This window comes from Grus americana, chromosome 2 (assembly GCF_028858705.1).
Source record: "Grus americana isolate bGruAme1 chromosome 2, bGruAme1.mat, whole genome shotgun sequence".
Classification (NCBI taxonomy): domain Eukaryota; kingdom Metazoa; phylum Chordata; class Aves; order Gruiformes; family Gruidae; genus Grus; species Grus americana.
The window spans coordinates 141818411-141839026 of NC_072853.1; the positions used below are offsets into that span (position 1 = coordinate 141818411).

General features: G+C 40.6%; 1 protein-coding gene across 3 annotated transcripts in view; it reads right to left on the bottom strand.

The window, feature by feature from the left end:
• Window positions 1-20616, bottom strand: part of DYNC1I1 (dynein cytoplasmic 1 intermediate chain 1) — a 194014-nt gene that overhangs the window by 162102 nt on the left and 11296 nt on the right. The window contains exons 2-4 of one of the 3 annotated variants that reach the window (XM_054815545.1): window positions 15297-15411; window positions 12647-12761; window positions 9875-9965 (exon numbers count right to left, since the gene is read on the bottom strand). In XM_054815545.1, the coding sequence (XP_054671520.1) occupies window positions 9875-9965; window positions 12647-12761; window positions 15297-15404 (314 nt within the window). In that variant the 5' untranslated portion in view covers window positions 15405-15411. Of the gene's footprint in view, window positions 1-9874; window positions 10017-12646; window positions 12762-15296; window positions 15412-20616 lie in introns of all 3 variants that reach the window. The other 2 variants (XM_054815546.1, XM_054815544.1) reach the window with 2 other exon arrangements.

A 20616-nucleotide genomic window follows, 5' to 3' on the forward strand; every position in this document is an offset into this window, starting at 1 on the left:
CACAGATTTACTGTAAGTGCCGGATAGCATGAACGGTCATTTTGAAAGTGCATTAATAAAAAACACGTTCAGGAAGGGCAAGGCACAAGTTGTTTTGTTCTTGTAGCAAACACAGAAAATTCTTTTTTAAAACAGTATTTTAATCTTGTTTTTTATACCAAGAGTAAGTCTACGTGACAAAATAGAACTCAGATGATCACAAATGTAAAGGAAGAACTCGGCGGGAGAAGTTTTACATGTTATCAGTTCCTGTGGATGCTCTAAAGGAACTGCAGTACTCACATTCGGACACTTCGATCCAGAGTCCATGGATATGCATATAAGGGAAGTTTTCTTCTCGGAGGGGCTTTGGATACAGTCACGTAAAAGACAAAGTTACATTTATTAGTCAGATCTACGAAGGACAACCCCTAGCCTTTCAGAGGAGTCAAAGAGGTAACAGGATGGCTGGAACCTACAATTTTTAAGTCTGGTATTATTCAGCTGAAGAAAAAGGTGAAGGATTTCAGCAAATTTTCACATTTGCTTCAGTGCTAAAATCCAGTAGCTACTCGCTGGAAGAAGAGTTGGTGGTTTCCTTGCTTTACACAATTTATTTTGTGCTAATACACATATCTATGTGTATGAACAGAAATAGCAAAATCATTCCAGAAGGGGATGATATTTTTGCTACAACTAGGTTGAAACAAGAGCTCATGGTATAAGAGTTATCAAAATGCCAAAATTTCTAACATCAACAGTCAAAATTTTTCATGACCCAATTATCTGACTTTTAATATCTGACCAGCTCAGAAATTTTATTCTGATTTTTGAATTATTAAAGTAAATAAGTACAACTAAAATTTCTGAATCAAAATCAGTTTTAAATGAAAAAACAAAATGTTTTGCTTATAAAAAATATAATATGGGATGTTTAGACTGTTCCAAAACTCCTTGGGGAAAAAAAAAAAATTGATCTGGAGACTTACCAATATCTTTCCAGTGGTAGCAAGTCACATTTTAGGGACTTGAAGAAAATTCCTAAAAAAATAGTTACTGACACAGCTACACAGAGTCTCTTTTTAATTTTTCAGACTAAACATTAAATTGTGAATGGGGATTTTCTGAGGGGCTTTTCAATAGGCTAGTGAATGAGAAAAACATCTACGTGCACAAACTGCACTAGTTTAACTATGTTAAACAGTTTAACATAGGAGGTGATCTCACACAATTTAATTAAATCAAGATGAAATTCTGCGTAAGAGAACTGTTTAAGCCGAGCTGGCCTTAGCAAGTAAGTTGTTTTGTTTTAAGAGGATTAGTGTTTTAGTCCCTAAAATCATCTGATTGTCTAACTAAATATATGCATGATATGCCTGGAAATAACTACAGACAAGTAACTACAGCTGGCCTGATAACCTAAATGGTTAAGTGGGGCTTTATACATTAATATTATTTTCTTCTGGATGCAGCTGGGGCTCAGGTTTCTAAGGCATTTTATGAAGCACCCTGGGAATGGCAATCTTTCCTTCTCCTTTAATTTATAGCATGGAGATGCTTGCTAATGAGAAAAATAATCAAAGATCTGGAGGACTGAACTCTATCTATCCTTTAGGAATGAAAGCATGAAAATCCTTAATGATGCCACAGGCTCACATGCTAAAAGGATTGCAGATGATTCTAATTAATATGGACCATTCCGACTTTGTAACTGGCACGCACTGAAAAACACTCCCTACTTTCTAGGTCATATATACAGACACTTGAAAGCAACTGCCAAAATCAGTCCCTAAGGTGTCTGCTTGTGTTTATAGGCTAAAAAAAAAAAAAAAAATTAAAAAAATTGGCAGGGAGAGGCTTCAGATATCTAGGGCTAAGTATACATTGAATATAAAGGAGATGGAGCGTGGTTCTTCTTGTGCAGGCACAAAAGGAGGGAAAAGACTGCAGGAAACCTGTCCTCCTCCAGCCTTGTATACTGACCTATGCAGGGCCATGTGCCATGATGTGTGCAAGCAGCTCAACGCAGCCGCTCATACTGAGCAGCCCCCGCTCCGTGGAAAGAGGACCGTCCAGCCCTAATACTGTCCTGTAAATGGGCTGGGAGCAGGAAGCATGAGAGATTTGCAGCATCGCTTTAAAAAGCAGGAGAGTTCCTACAGAAAGATGGCTGAGGCAGCCAGGGTCCCCTCGGGCAAGGGGAGGAGGCCAACACTGTCACTCCTTCACAGATGCCACCACGATTCAGGTCAAGAAGGCTCAAGGCACAATTTGGCCTCTAACACTGTTGGAAACTGTAAGATAAAACACGTGTGCCGAGAGATCCTGACGATGGTGTCATGGTAAATTACACAGGAAAAAATTTAACAGCTGGGGTGTGTATTTCAGCCTTACCACATCATGGCAAACATCCCGTACCAAGCCCAAACCCACCAAAACACAGTGGCAATGCCAGCATCCCATGGGTTATCCCGTTTGCTTCTTGCCACCAAGCAAACACTCCTCTTGACTCTCCACTGTGAAAGACTCATGTCTGCACTACACAACTGTCCCCAGGGTTACGATCCTTCTTTTTCTGAATAAAACGCCATTCAAGCGAAGGTTGCCATAAAGTAATTATTTTCCCTCGGTCTTTCCTGTAGCTCCTTTAGAGTCTTTACATTGTTCTGTGCTTTCCTTTGGCTCAGCCCATTTATGAAATACATATGCCACTAACACAGCCATTTAAAAGCCATTTTGTACATATAAACTGATCTTAAAAAAACCACCATAAAAAAAAAATAATCTGCTACTAATAACAGTTATGGCTGCAGCTCCTGAGGCAATACGACACAGGCCCACTTGTAGTGGTCGCATTTGAAGAAGGATCCCTATCATTTGTGAGTGCAGTAACACAATGAAATGCTGGTATTGCAAAGCTGAGCAGCAGTGATGAAACAGCGTCATTGCACGGAACCTGTCAAATGCATTTACTTAATGATAAAGTAGCTAAGCCCTAGGCGATACGGTTATGTTAGCAGGGGTTTTAGCAGATCTTACAGGAACACGGTTTTGTTAGTGTCTACAAGAGATGTTTTCTGTAGCTAAAGAGAAGATAGGAAATACGCTGCACGGACTGTAAAAGGCAATCATCTACTACAATAATCCAACCTTCCCGTATAAACGAAGTAGAGACGAGGATCCACCTTCTTCCTTTGCCTTCTTTATCTGTCTCATTAAACAGACATTTAAAAGGGAGAATGGCATTCTGATACCCTTTCTTCAGCTTGTCAATGTGTTATATTACTGTACTACGTAAGGAGCCGTTTAAAAATAAAACAGGGAAAATAAAAGCTGAGTTGCCAAGTCTGATTTTTCAGGCAAAAAGCCTAAAAAGCACAGAACCTAAAGACTTTGGTGACATTTAGATATGCTCATGAGAGATCAGCAAACAATCTTTCCGATTTCAAATATTATGTGGCAAGACCATACTTCTTAACTAGAGATGCCTTTTTTTTACTTGACTGACAATAACCAAGATTAAATACAAAACTGTAAAAGGGTAAATACATTAATGACACGCTGTGACTCACTCGCTGCCCAGATGCTCCAGAGCTACCTCTTTCCTTTTGATTGTGTATCTGAGAAACAAGAAATGTTTCTGTTTGAGAGTCAGACATGAAGCAATGCAGGATTAACACAAGTCTTGTGCCTGTTTAGGTATTGCATTATAGAGCAGAACACCTAATAACTGTACAAAAATGAGTAAATAATATGCTGCAGTGAAAAAGGACTGGAGTTACATCAGGCCAATATACACTGACGGTGGACATCAACACAGTGAAAAAAAAAATCCTAATGTATTTCTTTTTATACTATATATATTCTTTTATATAAATGGCTCAAAGTGGCCGTGGTAAATGGAAGCAACTCAGTATCATATCTGATGGAAACGTACATGAATGCAGATGAATATTGTCAGCAAACTTCAAAAGAGAGAGAAGAAGATATGCTTCTGACTCTCTACTACTAATGACATCCAACCTAATGTGACAGCTGCTACCGCATTCTCTGGAATACAACTGGGAACACATTCAGAGGTCACAGTAACTGCAAGATGGACTGACACAGTGGACAAAAAAACCTATGCTAACAGTCAAAGCCAAAGGTGATATTGCTTCTCAGAGAAGTCCTCCAGCATTACAGACAGCTGTTCTATTTCTAGGATTGCTCACGTACTGTATTTTATCTAGAAATAAAAACCTGTGGTGATGATAAGGCAATCAGGATTCCAGAGTGGTCTAACTTCTATAGCATATTACTTCCAAAAAAATGGCATTTTACTGCTACAAAACCTCTTTGAGAAATCTGATTTCCCTTTATTTTTTCTTTTCTTTGCTGTCTAATGCTATGTTCAAACTCATTCTCACTGGAACTTTCATTAAATATTTACAGCTTCATCTAAATAAGGACTAACCCTGCTTCACTGCAAGTAAATGTCACACACTGAAGGAAGCTAACCGATTTCAGTGCATCAAACACATCTCAAAAACTGCAGTATCAATGGAATGACAACATAATTCAGGTAAGAACCATTTAAGCTATGTATTATGTAGTGCCCTAATCCAAGTAAGAACAATAATTAGCTGTAGCCAGGCAAACCCACCAAAAACAATGGACTGTGAGAGAAATAGTACGAAATACTCCACCTTGTATTATTTTACAGCAGATAAAACATCACCATTCTATGAAATAAGCTACCAGAAAATGAAGAATTCTTCCTATCATCTTTGTCTTGACAGGAGCCCATAAAATAATCAGGTATGTCAATGTATGGGCAGCAATATATGCAAGTTAGAAAGTAAAACAGCACAGATGAAGCTGTTGCAGAGAGAATGGCAACCATTAACCTTTACACGTCCATGACAACTGAGCCTGGTGCAGTTTAATGAGCAGATGGAAGGTGGGAAATCTTATACGCAGCCTAATGGGATTCTCATGTTCCAGTACAAAATGCACACAGGGAAGTAGTGCATGCATGGCACTTCACTGCACACACACACACACCACCCAGCTCAACAATAAATGGGATGCTACTGTGCAAACCTATCGCTGTAGGGTAATAAAGCTAGCTGGGGACATACAGAAGCAGTGAAGGATACAGGAAAAAAATGGGCCATACAGATAAATCACACCTTGGTCCACAAATGCAACTCCTCCAAGCATGCAATACACCAGGGTGAACACACAGACACCCTGCGGATAACACGAGAATACATATGAATGCAGGCTAGTATTAGCACATGAAAGCTACCCAGCCACAGGAGCGCACCCTTCCAGCACAGATACGTTTCTGCTATCTTATGCTGAGCCGGCATGCAAAGCGTAGACCAACGCTTGTGCTCTGGCTTTACTTGTGACTGGACACTGGGGCTTTTCCAGAGAGCTGGCTCAGCCCACAAGACCTGGTCTTGCACTGCCTGGCTCTGAAGCACTGTACAAGGTCTGTCCTTGTGTAGTCTCCCGGATGACACAAACATGCAGTTTATGGCTGTAAGTGCTGAGAAGATGAGATTTATGAATGTCTAAGGTATGTTGAGTAGTAAAACATGCCTCTCCATGGCCACTCTTTCATGACAGTTGCACTGTAATAGCTAGCATCCTCTCTGGCACACTAAGGTAGCAAAAGTTCAGAGTATCTGCTAGGGAGGGCTGAGATGCATATAGTTATCACAAAGAAGCTTCATATTAATAGCCCTGGAGAGGCTATTAATTCACACTATGCTACAGCACAGGAGTCTCGGCAAATGCTTTTACCTCAGCCTTTTTCTACTCAACATTTACTCAAATCTAGTTAGCTGAATCTACATTTCAGTTATGCATGTCTGTATAAGCTGACCATCTGCAACAGGACACCGGACATCAACAAAGTGCTTAGAAAATACTAAACAAAAACTACTTATCCTGAAAGAGCCAAGCATACTCTATTCCAAGGAGAATCTTTATGAGATCCTGCAACATTGTCTTGTGGAAAATGAGTCATGTCTGAATACAGCATAACAGAAAGCCTTGCGAACCAGGAACCCATCCATCCAGAGACAGGTATCTGTTCAGACTGTGATGTAATTTTCCTGTCCTATCTGTGTAACACAAGTAACACAGCCATCAGAAAAGTGAGGTGGGGTGTGCAAAGCAATGTGGAGACAGACAAGTTGCTTGCTGTCTAACAACAGGGCTCTAAGGAATTGTTCAGAACCACCTGGTAACTAAGAGCACCACATACCAAACCTATTTCTTAAGCCCACAGTTATGGTAAAATCTTCCAGAATCAAAGTATAACACACCTCTGCCTACCCAGAATTAATCCCCAAGATCAGCAAAAAAAAAAGTTGGCTCTCCTGTCCAATTGAAAGCTTTCAAAGAAAACCGTCAGTAGTTTCTAGCACCATTATTCATCTAACATCTGCTCATTCTTACAGTTCCTGTCATGGCTCAGGGGGAAGCTGGAACGCTCCTGAAACGTAGTGTTATCCCTAGTGAAAAGACAGTGACAAATAGCAACGTGGTACTAAAGATCAAGCAGCAAAAACCCCCATAGAAACCTGGGCTGCACAGGACAGAAATGGGTCCATAATTTAGTGCTATTACACAGTCCGCCCCACACCTTCTCCTAATAAGCTTAATGGCATTGGAGAAAAGACAACATTGCTCTAGCTATTGTGCTGGAGATAATGGACAATGGTCCTGCGGGGTAGCAGCACTACTAGTCTACAGATCGTATGGCAGAAGGGACCATTGTGACCACGCAGCTTTTCTTCCTGTGCAAGAAAAAAAGCTGTATGACTTTTCTGAATGAATTTTTGTTTGACCAATTATCTGCCTGTTGGGCAGGCACATTATCCTGAATGAGCAATGGCCAGTGATGGAAGATTCAATAGAGTCTTCACGTAAATTTAGTAGTGATTAATTTGTCTCATCATTAAAATTTTACAAAGCTTTTCTGGTTTTATATTTGTCCAGCTTCAATGCCAAACAATGTGCTGCTCTTACCCATTGCCTGCTGGAGCCCTTTTGCTCCCCAAGTAACTATTATACTTGGTAAGCAAGTTACCAGTTGGTTTTCATCTTGTGAAGTAAGATTGAATGAGGTCTGTGGTTCCAGGATAACAAATACTTAACAGTGTCCAAACTCTCCAATTTACCAATTGTCCTTCCTGAAAAGTGGATGTCAGAAACTTGGATTTCTGGCTAAACTAGGTGTACCGTTCTGTAAGAAGTCACAGGTGCTTGCCCATCAAAACATACCTCAGATATACTTGGTGATATTGGGACCCATAGATTAAGTCTGACAACTACCAGAAGTGCCAACAACTCACAGAAGTATGAACCCAACCTAGTTCTGCACCAGAAACCGCTGCCTCAAATGGGAACGTATGAAGATCTCTTGCTTTCTTCAATGCTTTCAACAGGGCCTCTCTCGTCTAGTGAAGCAATATCTATGACTTCATGGCTTCTTTTTTTCCATATCCACACCTTCCTCTGGAGAGCACTTCAGCAATGACTAATCAGACTGCACGCAGGATTTCTGCCAGCCTGTGCGAGCTCGGCATTTCTGCAGCAGTGTTAGCAGCAGCACCAACAGACGAGCTGTGACTGGGGCATTAGCAGCTTTGGAACTAATCTGCTCTCCTCTAATGCCTGTGCTCAGTCTACTGTTGTACAGCAAGTTTGCAGCAGAATGGGGAGAAGGGGAAGATGTTACAAGCATGATGGCATGAGAGGGGATCCAGCAAAAGAGCCCTCCATTATAGAGAGCGAGAGGGAAGGATGCATTAAAATGAAGCAGAGTAACCTTGCTTATACAGATAGGTATTCATGTACGCAGTAGTCAAAATAAGTCAGAAATATGGGCTGGGCATCTCTCAAAGAGAAAACAGTGGAGGCGATTTCATGCTTTTTACCTGCTGTAATGACAGGCCTACCAACATTCTGCTCTCCAGGTTTGACTGCTCCATCACACACGCGTGCTTGAGTGCACTCGTTCACACAACCACATATTGAGCACGTCTACCTGCACCCAGTGACAAACTTATTGCCACCCAGTACTATCCACAGGTTACAGAGATTCCCTGGGTCCTGGACCAGACATCATCGAATTGCCATTACCACAAATCAATCGCTCCAGGCAAACACCTGCAAGCGGCCTTCCTGGCACAAAACGCAGCCCTTTCAATACCAGAGGATGGCAAGCAAGGTCTGGGGATTCCCACCCAATTCCTATTATGGCCATAAGAAGCCAGAAAATGGATCCAAAATGAACGTCCACAACGCAGTATGTCATGAGCTGTGAAGAAGAGGACAAACTCCATTCTCCTCTGGAAGGACACGTGGTCATGTGCTTTCATTGCTTGTTGCTGACAGGGATCTGAAGTGCTAGCATGGGTCAGAGTAAAATAAATTCTTCCACGGGCATTTCACTATCTTAACAGCACAAAATTTACACCATTAAGGTTCAGAAGAAAACCAGGAATTTAGATGTCTCCAGCCAACATTGTCACAGCTGTATGTAGGACTGTGGGAAACAACTTTATCCTGAACAGCCAGCTATGCTTTGCTTAAAAACAATTTTTATTCTGCTCAAAGTACTTTGATTTGCTGAAGTCTACTGCATTTATTGATGAATGTAGCATTATACTATTTTCTGTGTTTTGAACCACCATGTCTTACAGGCTAGGGCTTTCCTACTTAACAACCTCCATTTCTTCTGGAGGGCAGACCTGGGAGAAGGGCTGAGCAGATTTCAGCAGCAGCTGTGCAACCTCCACATCACAACGGATGGTGTCTGCATCTGGCTGAACAGGCACACAATATAATTTCATCTTACAGAAGTGTGATTTTTCTAAGCAGAAGGCTGTCATGGTATGAAATCTGGTGATCTGGTGAAATCTGAAGCTCTGTGACATTAGTGTTGATGCCTGTAGAGGTATGGTGTCTACTCCTGACAACTGTTAACTGCAGAGAGCAATCACTGTGTTCTCAAGTCATTAACAGTGTCTTGGCTCGCAGATTTGGATGAGCTGACAGCTTAGCTTTATGTTGAATTAGTTTGATAAAGAAAGAGCTAGTAGGACTCATGTTTCACATTTCTCAAAATATACAGTATAGTTGCTTGGACCTCTTCTTCCTTGAACATATGCTCCTTTGCCAGCAGCATCCTCCTTTCTTTTCTACTCCAGAGCAGGAATTATTTTGGGATTGCCACTTCATTTCCTATTTCAGCCGTGTGAACAAAGATAAGAAGGTTGGTCTTCTGCCCATCCCTTACACACACCCCACCACCCCTGTCCAACAAGAAGAGAGCTGCTTCCCTCCCACTCTGCATAAAACTCTGACATCCACAGTTTCCAAGGCAGAATTGCCAGTGGGTCCCAGGGTATTTCAGCCTGTTTCTCTACAAGCTGTTCCTGTCAGCGGCACACACTGCGATGAGCAGCCACGCAAGAACCCGAGGCAGCCTGGGTTACACCTGGGAGGACTTCGAAGAGCACTGGTTACGTCAGCAAGGGTAACTCACATGAGTAACACGTTCTACCACTGGGCACTTCCCTCTGTTTTTAGTATATATCCACACAGAATTCACAGCTTTCTGTGGGCTATTTTAGAAGCGTAAATTCTGTTCTTGCTTCCAACATGAGGTGTGGGGCTCATGGCTTAAGATCCGCTTGCTGCATGCATTTATTTACCTCCCATCTGAGACCAGTCTCACTGGAGGGCAACACAGAGTGGAAAATGCAGAAACAAAAGTACACATTAGATACAGCATGTTCTCATTTACAGAAGCAAAGGTAAAAATAGGAACGTAAGAGCAAAGTGAAAAACCCACATTTATTCAACGCTACCGACTCTTGTGTCTTACCTTCCTATGGGTCCCAGATCTCCCGAGTCCTGGCTGCCTGCGTCACTGGGTGTGCTCACTGATTTCGAAGAGGGAGACATAGGGGTTGGGACTAAATAATGAAAATAACAGGTATCCCATGTTAACACATGCAGCGACTGCACTGATGAAGAGCAGTGTCAGACAAATCAAAACCAATGGACCAAAATGATAGTGGATGAATGAGTAGGAGAGTTTGAAATGGTGAAAGCAAATAAGGAAGGAAAGAAAAAGAAAAGGAAGAGAGTCAAGTGAATTTTAAGTCTTTTGGAAGTGTTAAGACTGACATGAATTTAGACAGGACTGAAAGCCCAATGGGAATCTACAGCTAATCAATGGAGGAGATATCTGTGGAAATAAAACAGCACTTGTTTTCTTGAGTATAGCTTAAAGTTGACTTGCAGAAGATTTTAAAAGTATGAGGAAATATCAGGGGCTCATCTTGTCGAAAAACTAAGTGAACTCTTCTGGTAAAGTCAAGTAGGCAATAGAACAAGCATACTTTTCAAATTTTGAATTTAAATCAAAAGCCAGTGTCCATTAGATATGGTCTAAGGCTGCAGTGTGGATATGACATCAAAAATAAAAGCTAAATAAGGAAATCCAGCTAAGCTAAAATCATTTCCCAAAGATGGTGAGAATACACATTAGATTGCTCAGCGATCATGTTTGTCAAGTAATTTAGGTCATATAAAGTTTCCATTTTGGGTGGGATATGATTTCAACACTCAAGGAAATTTTGCCTTGGTTTAGATGCTATTTGTCCAAGTTCTAGAAATGATTTTCTCTTTGGCTTGCCAGGGCTTTTGACGCATATTTCATGCAAAGGCAGTTTTGTTTCCTGAAACAGGAAAGGAAGTTCATAGCTCAAGGTCAGCCCGAGTTAAAGCTCTTCAGCAAGGAAATAATAAATAAAAAAGTAAAACTATCCTGATTTCTTTTAAAATGGCTTCTCAAAAATATTTAAAATGCAGAGATGGCTCCAGTCAAGATTTAATGCAACTGTTCTTCAAAGCAGCCACATTGAATAAAACACAAAAAGGGGTTTTAATGCAAGAGCGAAGTTTCCCATTTGGTTTAAATCATGTGCATTTCCTGTTATAGATTTAACGGAGTAAAACTTTAAACTATTTTGTTATGCTTTATAATGTATAATGACAGACCCATCAAGAGATTTGGATTTTCCATGTGGTCAAACATTTCATGCAGATTCTCACTAGAGACTGTCACAGAAATGACTGCAGCGTGAAAAGTGAATTCATTTTCATGACAGCCCTTTGGCAGGTTACAGGTATGTCACGGCCGTTTATGTATTCCATGTTCACAGTGAGATCTGGGTATCATATGTGGATCTGAAGGCAGAATTAAAGCCTCCGTTGTATATTAATTGTGAATGTATATACAGGGAATGAAAGAGGGCAAAACACTATTCTTTAATTAAAACGAACCATCTTATATGTGAATTTTCATGTTCTTTTGATAGTACCAAACAGAAAATAATTAACTAAGATAAGAATTTTTAATTTGCAACATGAATATATGTGCTTATTGAATAATACGATAAGGAAATACATCCTGATTTTTAGATAAAAATTAGTATTTAAAATGCTAGAAAATTAAAAATGTATCAGATTTTATAATATCACAGTGTAATTTACAAAACATATTTTATGATACATAAAAATAACCTAACCATTACTTGTCAGACAGTTCTTCTGAGAAGTGGTATTTAAAAGCTTCAGCCACTATATCATAAAAATAGTAACTTTTCTCAATAAATGTTGGTCGATGCACATTGTGAATTGAAATCCTAATTCAGAATGTCACAATCTACTTGGATATGCAGCCAAGCATCTGTTAAGGTGCTTTCCTAAATCAAGGCTTCAGTATTTTGTCAAATTTGGAGTTTTTCCTAAATATTACAGGCAAGAACATCTAGGGGTAAAATCCTAGATTCAGCCCCAATGAATTTAATGACAAGGCTTGGCACCTTCAGAGCGGCCAGTAGTGCAGCTAAAACAGTGACAGTTCTGGATTCAAGGGAGAAGAAAGCACAGGAAGGAAGGAAGGAAGGAAGGAAGGAAATTTCTCACTTTAGGGCCACCCAATAAGTGAGACAGAACTTAATCAAGGTAACCAAAATTCAGATACTATAAACTTTGCCACATTTATTTTTAAACTGAGGACTTCAGATTCTAGAATAGAAACATCAAAACCAAAAAGTAGGTCACGCACATGAAACCAGATCTAAAGTCTACAATAATGATGATAAGCTTTTTGCTAGATGTGATTTGTCTTTTTATTTCCCCTCTCTAGTTTTGCTTGATTTTAAAAGAAAATAAATGGGAGTTCCCATACGACTATGCTCCTCCTTCCTCAGCAAATGCTTAATCTGAATTTTTGAAACAAAACTTGGGGCTAATGAAGTATAGCATTTACAATATTATTTTGTGGGTCATCAGATAGATGTGAGACTGGCGCAGTCCATCAGAAAAGAAATCACTGCTGGTATGCAAAACCAACCTGCATTACGTTCACAAAAATTTCTTGAAGAAATGAAACAGATGTTTTTGGCAATGACAAGTACTCAAAATGCCATGAGCTGGTATATGTGAATGGTATGGCAGGCATTCAAACAGAAGAGTTCACTTCACTAATACAGCCAAAAATCAAAAAAGCCAAGCATGCTTTAATAGAAAGAATGCATTCATTGTGGCAGAGCTGAATGCTTTACACTGTGCTTCTCTTAAATACCTAGAGGTGGTTCTGGGGATATACCAATGCTCTGTAACAAAGCTTCCGTCTCTCTTCTTTTGCGGTCTAGGTCAGAATCTTCCTGAGCTGGCTCCTTCTTTTGCTGTAGATCGGCCTGAGTAAAAAACAAAGCAAAACAGAAAAGTTTCGTGCACGTATAATCAGCTCTAGCAACTAAGTGTGTGGAAAATATTTATATGCACCGCTGCTTAGATACGCTTTGAAATTCACTTAGATACATTTAGATAATTTATAACTTAGATAATTTATACTCTATATATCAATAACAATATTTTTCCCTGAATGCATGGGAAAACTGATCTTTGCAAGTATATTTGCAAGGATTTTTACAGTACACTGACAGACATCTTCTGCCTCTCACTCATCAGATGTAGCTTATTCAGCTAATATAAAAGCCAACCATAGAATAACAGATATCATTACCCTGAATAAAAATGGCCCCTTCCTACTTACTCAAGGACCAAGAAATAAAATTCCATTGGACTTCAGTGGTGTAGCTTAAGGCCCTATATTGGTCCCCAGCACTTGTTGGCAATAAAAATACTTTCTCATAAACGTCAACATCTAACAGGAGCAAAGGAAAGGACTAACGTGTCTAAACCGGGATTTTGGCAGCCCCAGGCACCAACAGCCAAAACTAATGTTCCACAACACCCCTCCCTCTTTGCTTAGATATCTACATCTACTTGGAGCTTCCTGATATCTACATTAGCCTCCTTCTCTTCCGGTCTACTGGGACCTAGAAAGAGGAGGAGCAACATCTGCATTAGTCAGAATCCCTTATACTTGGCTCATCGTTCCCCAATTCAGTAAGGCGGAAGGAAAACACCAGTACCCCAGCCTAGAGGTTAGAGCACTCCCTTGAAAGAAACAGGCTTGCAACCCTTCTCCCAAGTAGATGAGGGAACTGAACCCATGTCCCACTTTGTAGACTAGTCCAGTAACCAATAATGCAAGTAAAACAAAATGCAAGTGGTCATGTCTATCATTTCATCATGTCTTAAATACAGCAATCTCAGCATAGTTCTTATAGAGAATGTATGGCAGCATCTGCCTCTATCCTTCGGATCCTAAGGTGGCTTCTAAATCGACTGATCCTATCTAACCTCTACACAGAGAGGTTTTCCTTTCTGCTGAAACCAGAGCATGGGGCACAGGGGTCTCGCACAGTGCCTCAGCCTGGTGTTGATGATGGTGCAGGCACAACAGAAAACCTTGAAGTTCAGAAGTATCCCCATGCTCTCCAGTTTGGACATGGCCAGGATGCAGAAGAACGTTGCTTTTACAGACAACAACAAAGTTCAGGCATATTCCTGTGCTCAGCTCTTCCCATGAACTAGCCTGAAGTATCTCACTGTACGTAGGGTTGTAGACAACTCTTCTGCACCAGCGTACACAGCTAAGCACCTAAGTGAACGTTAGACTTCGCTCCTGGAGGCCGTCAGGCATACCAGTGCACCCCGTTGATGGTGCCACTGTTTGGCACCATGGCGTAATCTGTAGAGCTGGGTGTCCGGAGGTGGATCTGGCTATCGGGGCCAATGGAAAGTTCCAACCACCACAAGATTTCCACGAGGGGACAAAGGAAAGGCCTTAATAGCTTCCTCGAGCCACTAGCTTGGCTCCCTTCCCTCTAATTCATTAACAGGCTAGTAATGAACACTGAAAATGTTAACATTTAAAGTCCTGCTTACAGAGGACTCCCCTAGTGACTCCAGGAGCCTCACCGGGGGGTGTGCTGCTAATTGCACAAAAATGGTTCAAATGAAAAAAGATTAAAAAGACAGCCAAAACTGGAATGCCGATTTCTTGGATCACATCACATTTCCACAGTAATTCCATGAAATTCATGTACAATATTAAAGTGTCAGTTTAATAGGAAACCAGTTATTAGTAAAGGATAACAGGTGCTTTAAACTATGGTAAGTGTTGACATTTGAAGGAAAGGAAACATAATCACTTAATGCTTCTCTGACTTTGCATGAAAATTAATATCCACTCCCTGTCAATTCTCACCTCTATTCCACTAAGTGACTGAATAAAAAGAAGTACAAATCCCTTAATGAAAAACCTAATGCATATTGTCAAGGACAAATAAACTAATATGTCAATCAAACTTTAACAGAACTGAAAGATGCACCCATGCCAGAAGATGAAAATGCAATTGCAATTATGTTTTACTTTACTGGAGAATAATAATTGTAAATCTGTTACCTTAGCTAGTAATCAAACTAGTCTTCAGAGTACAAAAATACATATTTAGGTTGTAATGGCTTGAAAAAAAATGTAAGCCCTCTTTCTGTCTTTCCCCACTCTCCACTCCCTTTCCATTGAAGGAGAGCCCAGGAAAAAGCATTGTGGCAAAGCAATTTTTTCTTTCTACACACACATACACATCACGTTGTCTAAACTGTTGTCATCTGACAGTGCATCGGTTTTAAAAGCGATTCCCTCAACCCAACTTTCTTGATTAGAAATAAGCATTTTGATTTTAATTTTAGACTGATGTGGGTTTGAGGATCTCATTCCACATGACAGATACCTTGGGGTATACAGTACTGAGATGTCAAAACCTCAGCAAGCCCCTTCTGCAAGCATGAGCTATCTAAAAGGCATTTTGCATATTTACCTCTTTCTTCTTCCTTTCTTCCTCCTTCCGTTTCTTTTCTTCTCTTATCTGAGCCAAACGCTGCTTTTTGCGCTCAAGTTCTGCTTTTAAATCGCTTTTGTCTGACATTTTGACTCTGTTGGAAACAAAATTACGGAAAGCAAGGTGAAAATAGGATTGTTTTTCCTATTTACTGAAAAAAAGATAATTACATAAAAAAATAGTGCTTCTAAAATTGCTACAAATGTATTTCTATATAAACTCTGGCCCTTGGACTACACTGACATTGTAGAAAGCAGGATATTTGTTTTGCAATTTTTATTTCAGCACCTTTGCCAGACTATAGGACCCAGATCCATAAACAGATTTCAGTTTTAAGCACGAGAACTAGATCTGCCCCAAGCAGCCCCATACCTCTGAGACAAGTAACGATTTTACTGGCAAAACCTGGAAACACGATAGCTTTTGCTTCTGCACGAACAGGGGCCACCCAGGACCCCTTCCCGTTCCGCTGGTACAGCCCCACGCAGACCACCAGCTCCGTCTCAGTATCCTTCACATACTCCCTGCTCCGGGGAGCTCCCTCGCCGAGCTAGGGGCGATCCTGCGCAGGAATCTCCTCCACCCTTTCCAGGGAAAGCTGGGCCATTCCCCCAAAAAGCTGCAGACAAGGCACAAAACCAGGCAACCCAGCAAACCTGAGCTTCTCTTTGACGAAGCGGCACGTTGCTCCGCTGACAGTCTCGTGCTCAGCTCATCTCTCCGCGAGGCAGGAGACGTGCCTAATGTTCCTGATTCGACTCCAACCAAGTAAACGTGGCAAAAGCATTTCTTCCTAGCTACTAAAAGACCCTCCTGCCATTTAGTCTTAAACACAGTTGCCTGTAGGACAGTGATATGAAGCCACGCACACTCTTTGTGTTTCGAATCTCTCTCTGTGCTGTCGTTACATGAGCCTTGAAAGTGAAGGGTAAAGAAATATCACCACATAGAAACAGAGCCAGATCTCTAAAAGAACACAGGGCACCAATCTTTTTCTACAGTTTTTAAACCCCACCAGTGTTGCACAAATCTGTAACTTAAGTCACAGATTATTTATTTATTTTCTAACATCATCAGCATTATGGGCTGTCATCTAACTGTAGCAATACTGATTTTCTTATTAGCACTTTACTTCAAAGACAGTCCTGACTAATATAGACATTCATGAAAAGAGTTAACTATGCCTTTCCTATTAATTCACACATCACTGACCACATCCACCACTGCAACCCAGAATCAATAAGATCAATGGCAGTGCCATGTATATGCAAAGGAAGTCTATTGTTTGCTTGATGCATGGGAAATTTAAATGGCAACTCGCCGTTAATAGTAATGAGAACTCCACCCATATTACTGCCTGGGTGGATGGACGGATGGAGAGTAAATCTGTATGCTAAAAAATATACGGCACTTTCACCCATCATAAATTCCTCTGCAGTCATCAGCTTCCTCCTTAAAACGATAAAAGCATAGTTAGCCCACGATATGGAGGATATTGCCAACAAAATATCACCTGCACATTAAATGCAACCTCATCCCCAAATGCTTTGTTGTCTTTGCAAGCACTTTCCTTTAATGAAAGAAAAGAATAAAATGTGGAATCATAAGAGGAAACCCTTCAATGAAAATGGCAGCCATAAGAGCAGCATGAGGGATGCCAGAGGGGCCAGCACACCTGTATCCGTGTGTGGACCACAGCAGGGATGCTAACGTTTCCCAGTCAAACTCCCAGCTGAAGCCCACCAGCAGGAGTTACACCTGTCCAGCTCACACCAGCACAGATTCTGCACTTACTTCAGCAGAGCTGCCCATCCTGGCAGGGTACCCTGCAGTCCTTTCAGGGCAAAGGGACTCCCGGTTCAACCCACAACAACTCACAGTAAATGGCATAGCTAGGAAGGACATTAAACTGCTAACAAACTGGACCACTGGCTGTATGCGGAGGACCATAATTTATTTATTCCTCCATCACTCTGGTCCTATTCATGATGATATTGTTTTCAATTTGAGAAAGAGAAATCAAAACTGTCAGAAAAACTGCATTTGATATCAAGAAAACTAAGCAGCAGCACCTTAAACAACATTAATCCGTGTGATCAGTTGACGTCAGCGAGCTGTTTTTTACATGAGAAAACGCCCAGAGAAGAAAATAAGCTTTTTAATGGAAGTGCAGGTAGTATTTTGCCTACTAATCTGCCCGGGATTTGTGGGTCTCTTTCAGATATGGCTGAAATCCTATTTGAAGTCATTTTCCTAATCTGTTGCACACATTTAAATTTTGATTATGAAGTTTCCCCTCAGAGCCCTTCGGACTAGATAGAGGTTTTGCATCCTTTTAGTTCTGCAGTTTGGCAACAGACAGCGAGCTCCTGTTTCTATGCAAAAAATATGCAAATGCATTTTAAGGCTCATGACAGAAACCCTGAGGGTCCGGCATCCCTTTCAAGCTGTTTGTCAGATATCAATGAATGGCTTCCTAAAAATTCGTTCCCTTAATGCCAGGGAAGCTAACTTAGCTTTTTCCCTGATTTGAGCATCACCGGTTTAGTGCCTGGCCCCTTCTTTACAATGCTCCAGTCAGGGTGATCAAATCCTATTATAACGTTGCCCTATTTTTAACAAAACAGATCTTACATACAACAAAGATGATGTATTAAATTTCCTTCAAAGAATGTTGCCAGAGCTGAGTTATAGAAAGAAATTAATCTTGTTACTTTCATCCTGCATACATTATAGTCATGCCTTAGCCCCCCGAACAGCTTACCAACCTTCAAACTGGCTATTTACAATTTCAGCACAAATTGAACACCAAGGGTACGTAACCAGCTTTCTCAGATGTCAGCAAATCAGCAGTGAGCAATGAGGCAAGCGTACTTATCATTCTACTTGGCATTAACCATAGACTTAACATTCTGTACTCATTACTGGAAACAAATTTCTAATAATTGCCATTCTGAGTGCCAAAAGGCATGCCACACCAAGAGAGATAAAGGCAAACAGTAAAAAAGATTTACTTTTAACATTCTCTGTGGTGCAGAATGACAGCCCAAGGCTTATGTACGACCTAATCTTCTCCAGCCTGGGAGAAGGCATTGGTCAGAGGGAAACAGTAAGGAGCACATTTTGTAGTGAAGTAATTAAATAACCTATCTGGGAGAAGGAACACGTAGGAGCCAACACACAGAACACTGCATTAAATGTAGAAATAGTTCTCATAGCAGGGCAGCAGCCTAAGGCTCCCCTCTTGGAGGGAGGTGCGTAATCTTAGATCAAATTTTATTTTGTTTGGCCCAGTTTACTCTCAAGTGACACACTTTTAAAAGGAGAGAGTCCTGCCACTCCAGAACAGCTTACACCCAAGTGCTAAGACAGGTTCTTGAGATGTAGCAGGGGACACGGATGTGAACCGCCTTGCACAGAGAGCACTCACCTCCACTCCCCATGCTCTGAGGGAATTCTCCTCTCTGAGCCACTGGAGGAAGGAGTCTGCTTCTTTTTTAATGAAACGGACTGTTGTATGTCAAGATGTCAGTTCTCTCCGTATGCCTTAAATATGCCTCAGATTCCCCTCTTAGGCTTGGAAATACAGCCAATTCCACTTGCACATCAAAGGGTCACCAGACCACCCGTCAGGATGGCAGCCACCCGGGCACGTGCAAATGCAGCGCCAACGCTTCTGAGGACTGCGTTCTGGGACTTCACCATCTACTGCACTTATCTCACTAAATCTGGATGCCCACAGTCTAGATGCAGAGGTGTCCTTACCACCAATGCAGGTAAAGTCAAAAGAGTCTGGGTGTCCTAGGACGTGATTCCACTTTTCCTAAAGCAGATGTCTAAAACCGGTTAAGATTAAGCATGCCCCAAAGCCACACATTCCTCTCCAATGATGATAAAGGGCCCTGGGTGATCAGTTAAGTTCTACAAATCTCCATCATAAATGTCTCAGACTGGGTGAGAAGATTCCTGCCCTTAACACACCTCCAACAGTTCCTTTTACCTTTGCAGTGTATGAAAGATCTTTGAAAGACCATTTGCATTCATCTTAAAATAATAACGGTGTTTGCACAAACTTCTCTGCTGTACAGAACACAGACAGAACTACTCCACTAAGCTTATCACACAGGTAGTAACATCTCATGACCATTTCATTAGTGACATCAGTAAGCACATAAGCATGGAAGATGTGAACAAGAGTGTTTTAGACCCAGCTGGACTATGCAAGTACTTTTATAGGTACAAGCCAGTAGACATTGCAGTTTTATAATAAGCTACAAGGTCTTTATCAATGATGAGTATCACAATATTTGAGCAGATGTTTTTTCAAACCATTTATAGGAGCACTTAGCAGAAACAGCCATAGGCACCTAAAAAGGTTTACTACAACTGCAGACCTAATAAATTGATACTTGCCAGAGTAATAAAACTACAGTTACAGAGGTAGAGTGGCAACACATGTATGTAGCTTGGACTAAATACAAGAAAAAAGAAGCACAAAGTGCCCAATGTATAATGAATAACATAAACCCAAAGAAAATAATGACAGTGCACGCTTTTTATAAGCAGAAAAAGGAAGTAAGATATAATGTCTCCTTCCTCTTAAAGCCTGTTCTTTATATCTCCTGGAATAGCATCTTGTCTGTATGCTATTACCAAGCTCATCTAAAAAGAAATCTAAGTTTCCAAATCTGGTAGGAGATAAAAAAGCCTACAGATTTTATTGCTTTTTGGTGTTTGGGGGATTTTTACATGCTGTTCACTCACTAAGCTGCACTAGAGTAGAACTATATTCACCACTTCATCAGTCTTTCCTGTTTTGTGACTTCCTATGACTTCCTTTTCATTATTATCTCCATTGCAATTACCAAAGGGGTTCATTAAATACTGTTACATATGGCATTAGTCATCCTATATAATTAATTATAAATAATTGGTTCATTAATATACTTTTCTAAAATAAATAGGCAGCATCTAGTACTTGTAGATGCTGTACATGTATTATTCATATGCCTTCATAAAGAGCCAGTTACTCTTGAGTCCAAAACTACAAAATGTCTTGAGGAAGATACTGTGCAAAGGCAGTTGCACAATAAAATACATTACTCAGTGATTTTTGGTTTTAAAGAATGGGTTTATGGAGTGGGAGTACTAATACTATTTAAACAATTACATGTGGAGGTTTTTACTGGAAAAAATGACTTATTTCTATTATGTACCATATTTGTCTTTATTTTGTACAGACTAACACATTTCCTACAGTTAGGAATATAATACATTTTTACAACAGAAGAAATTCCCA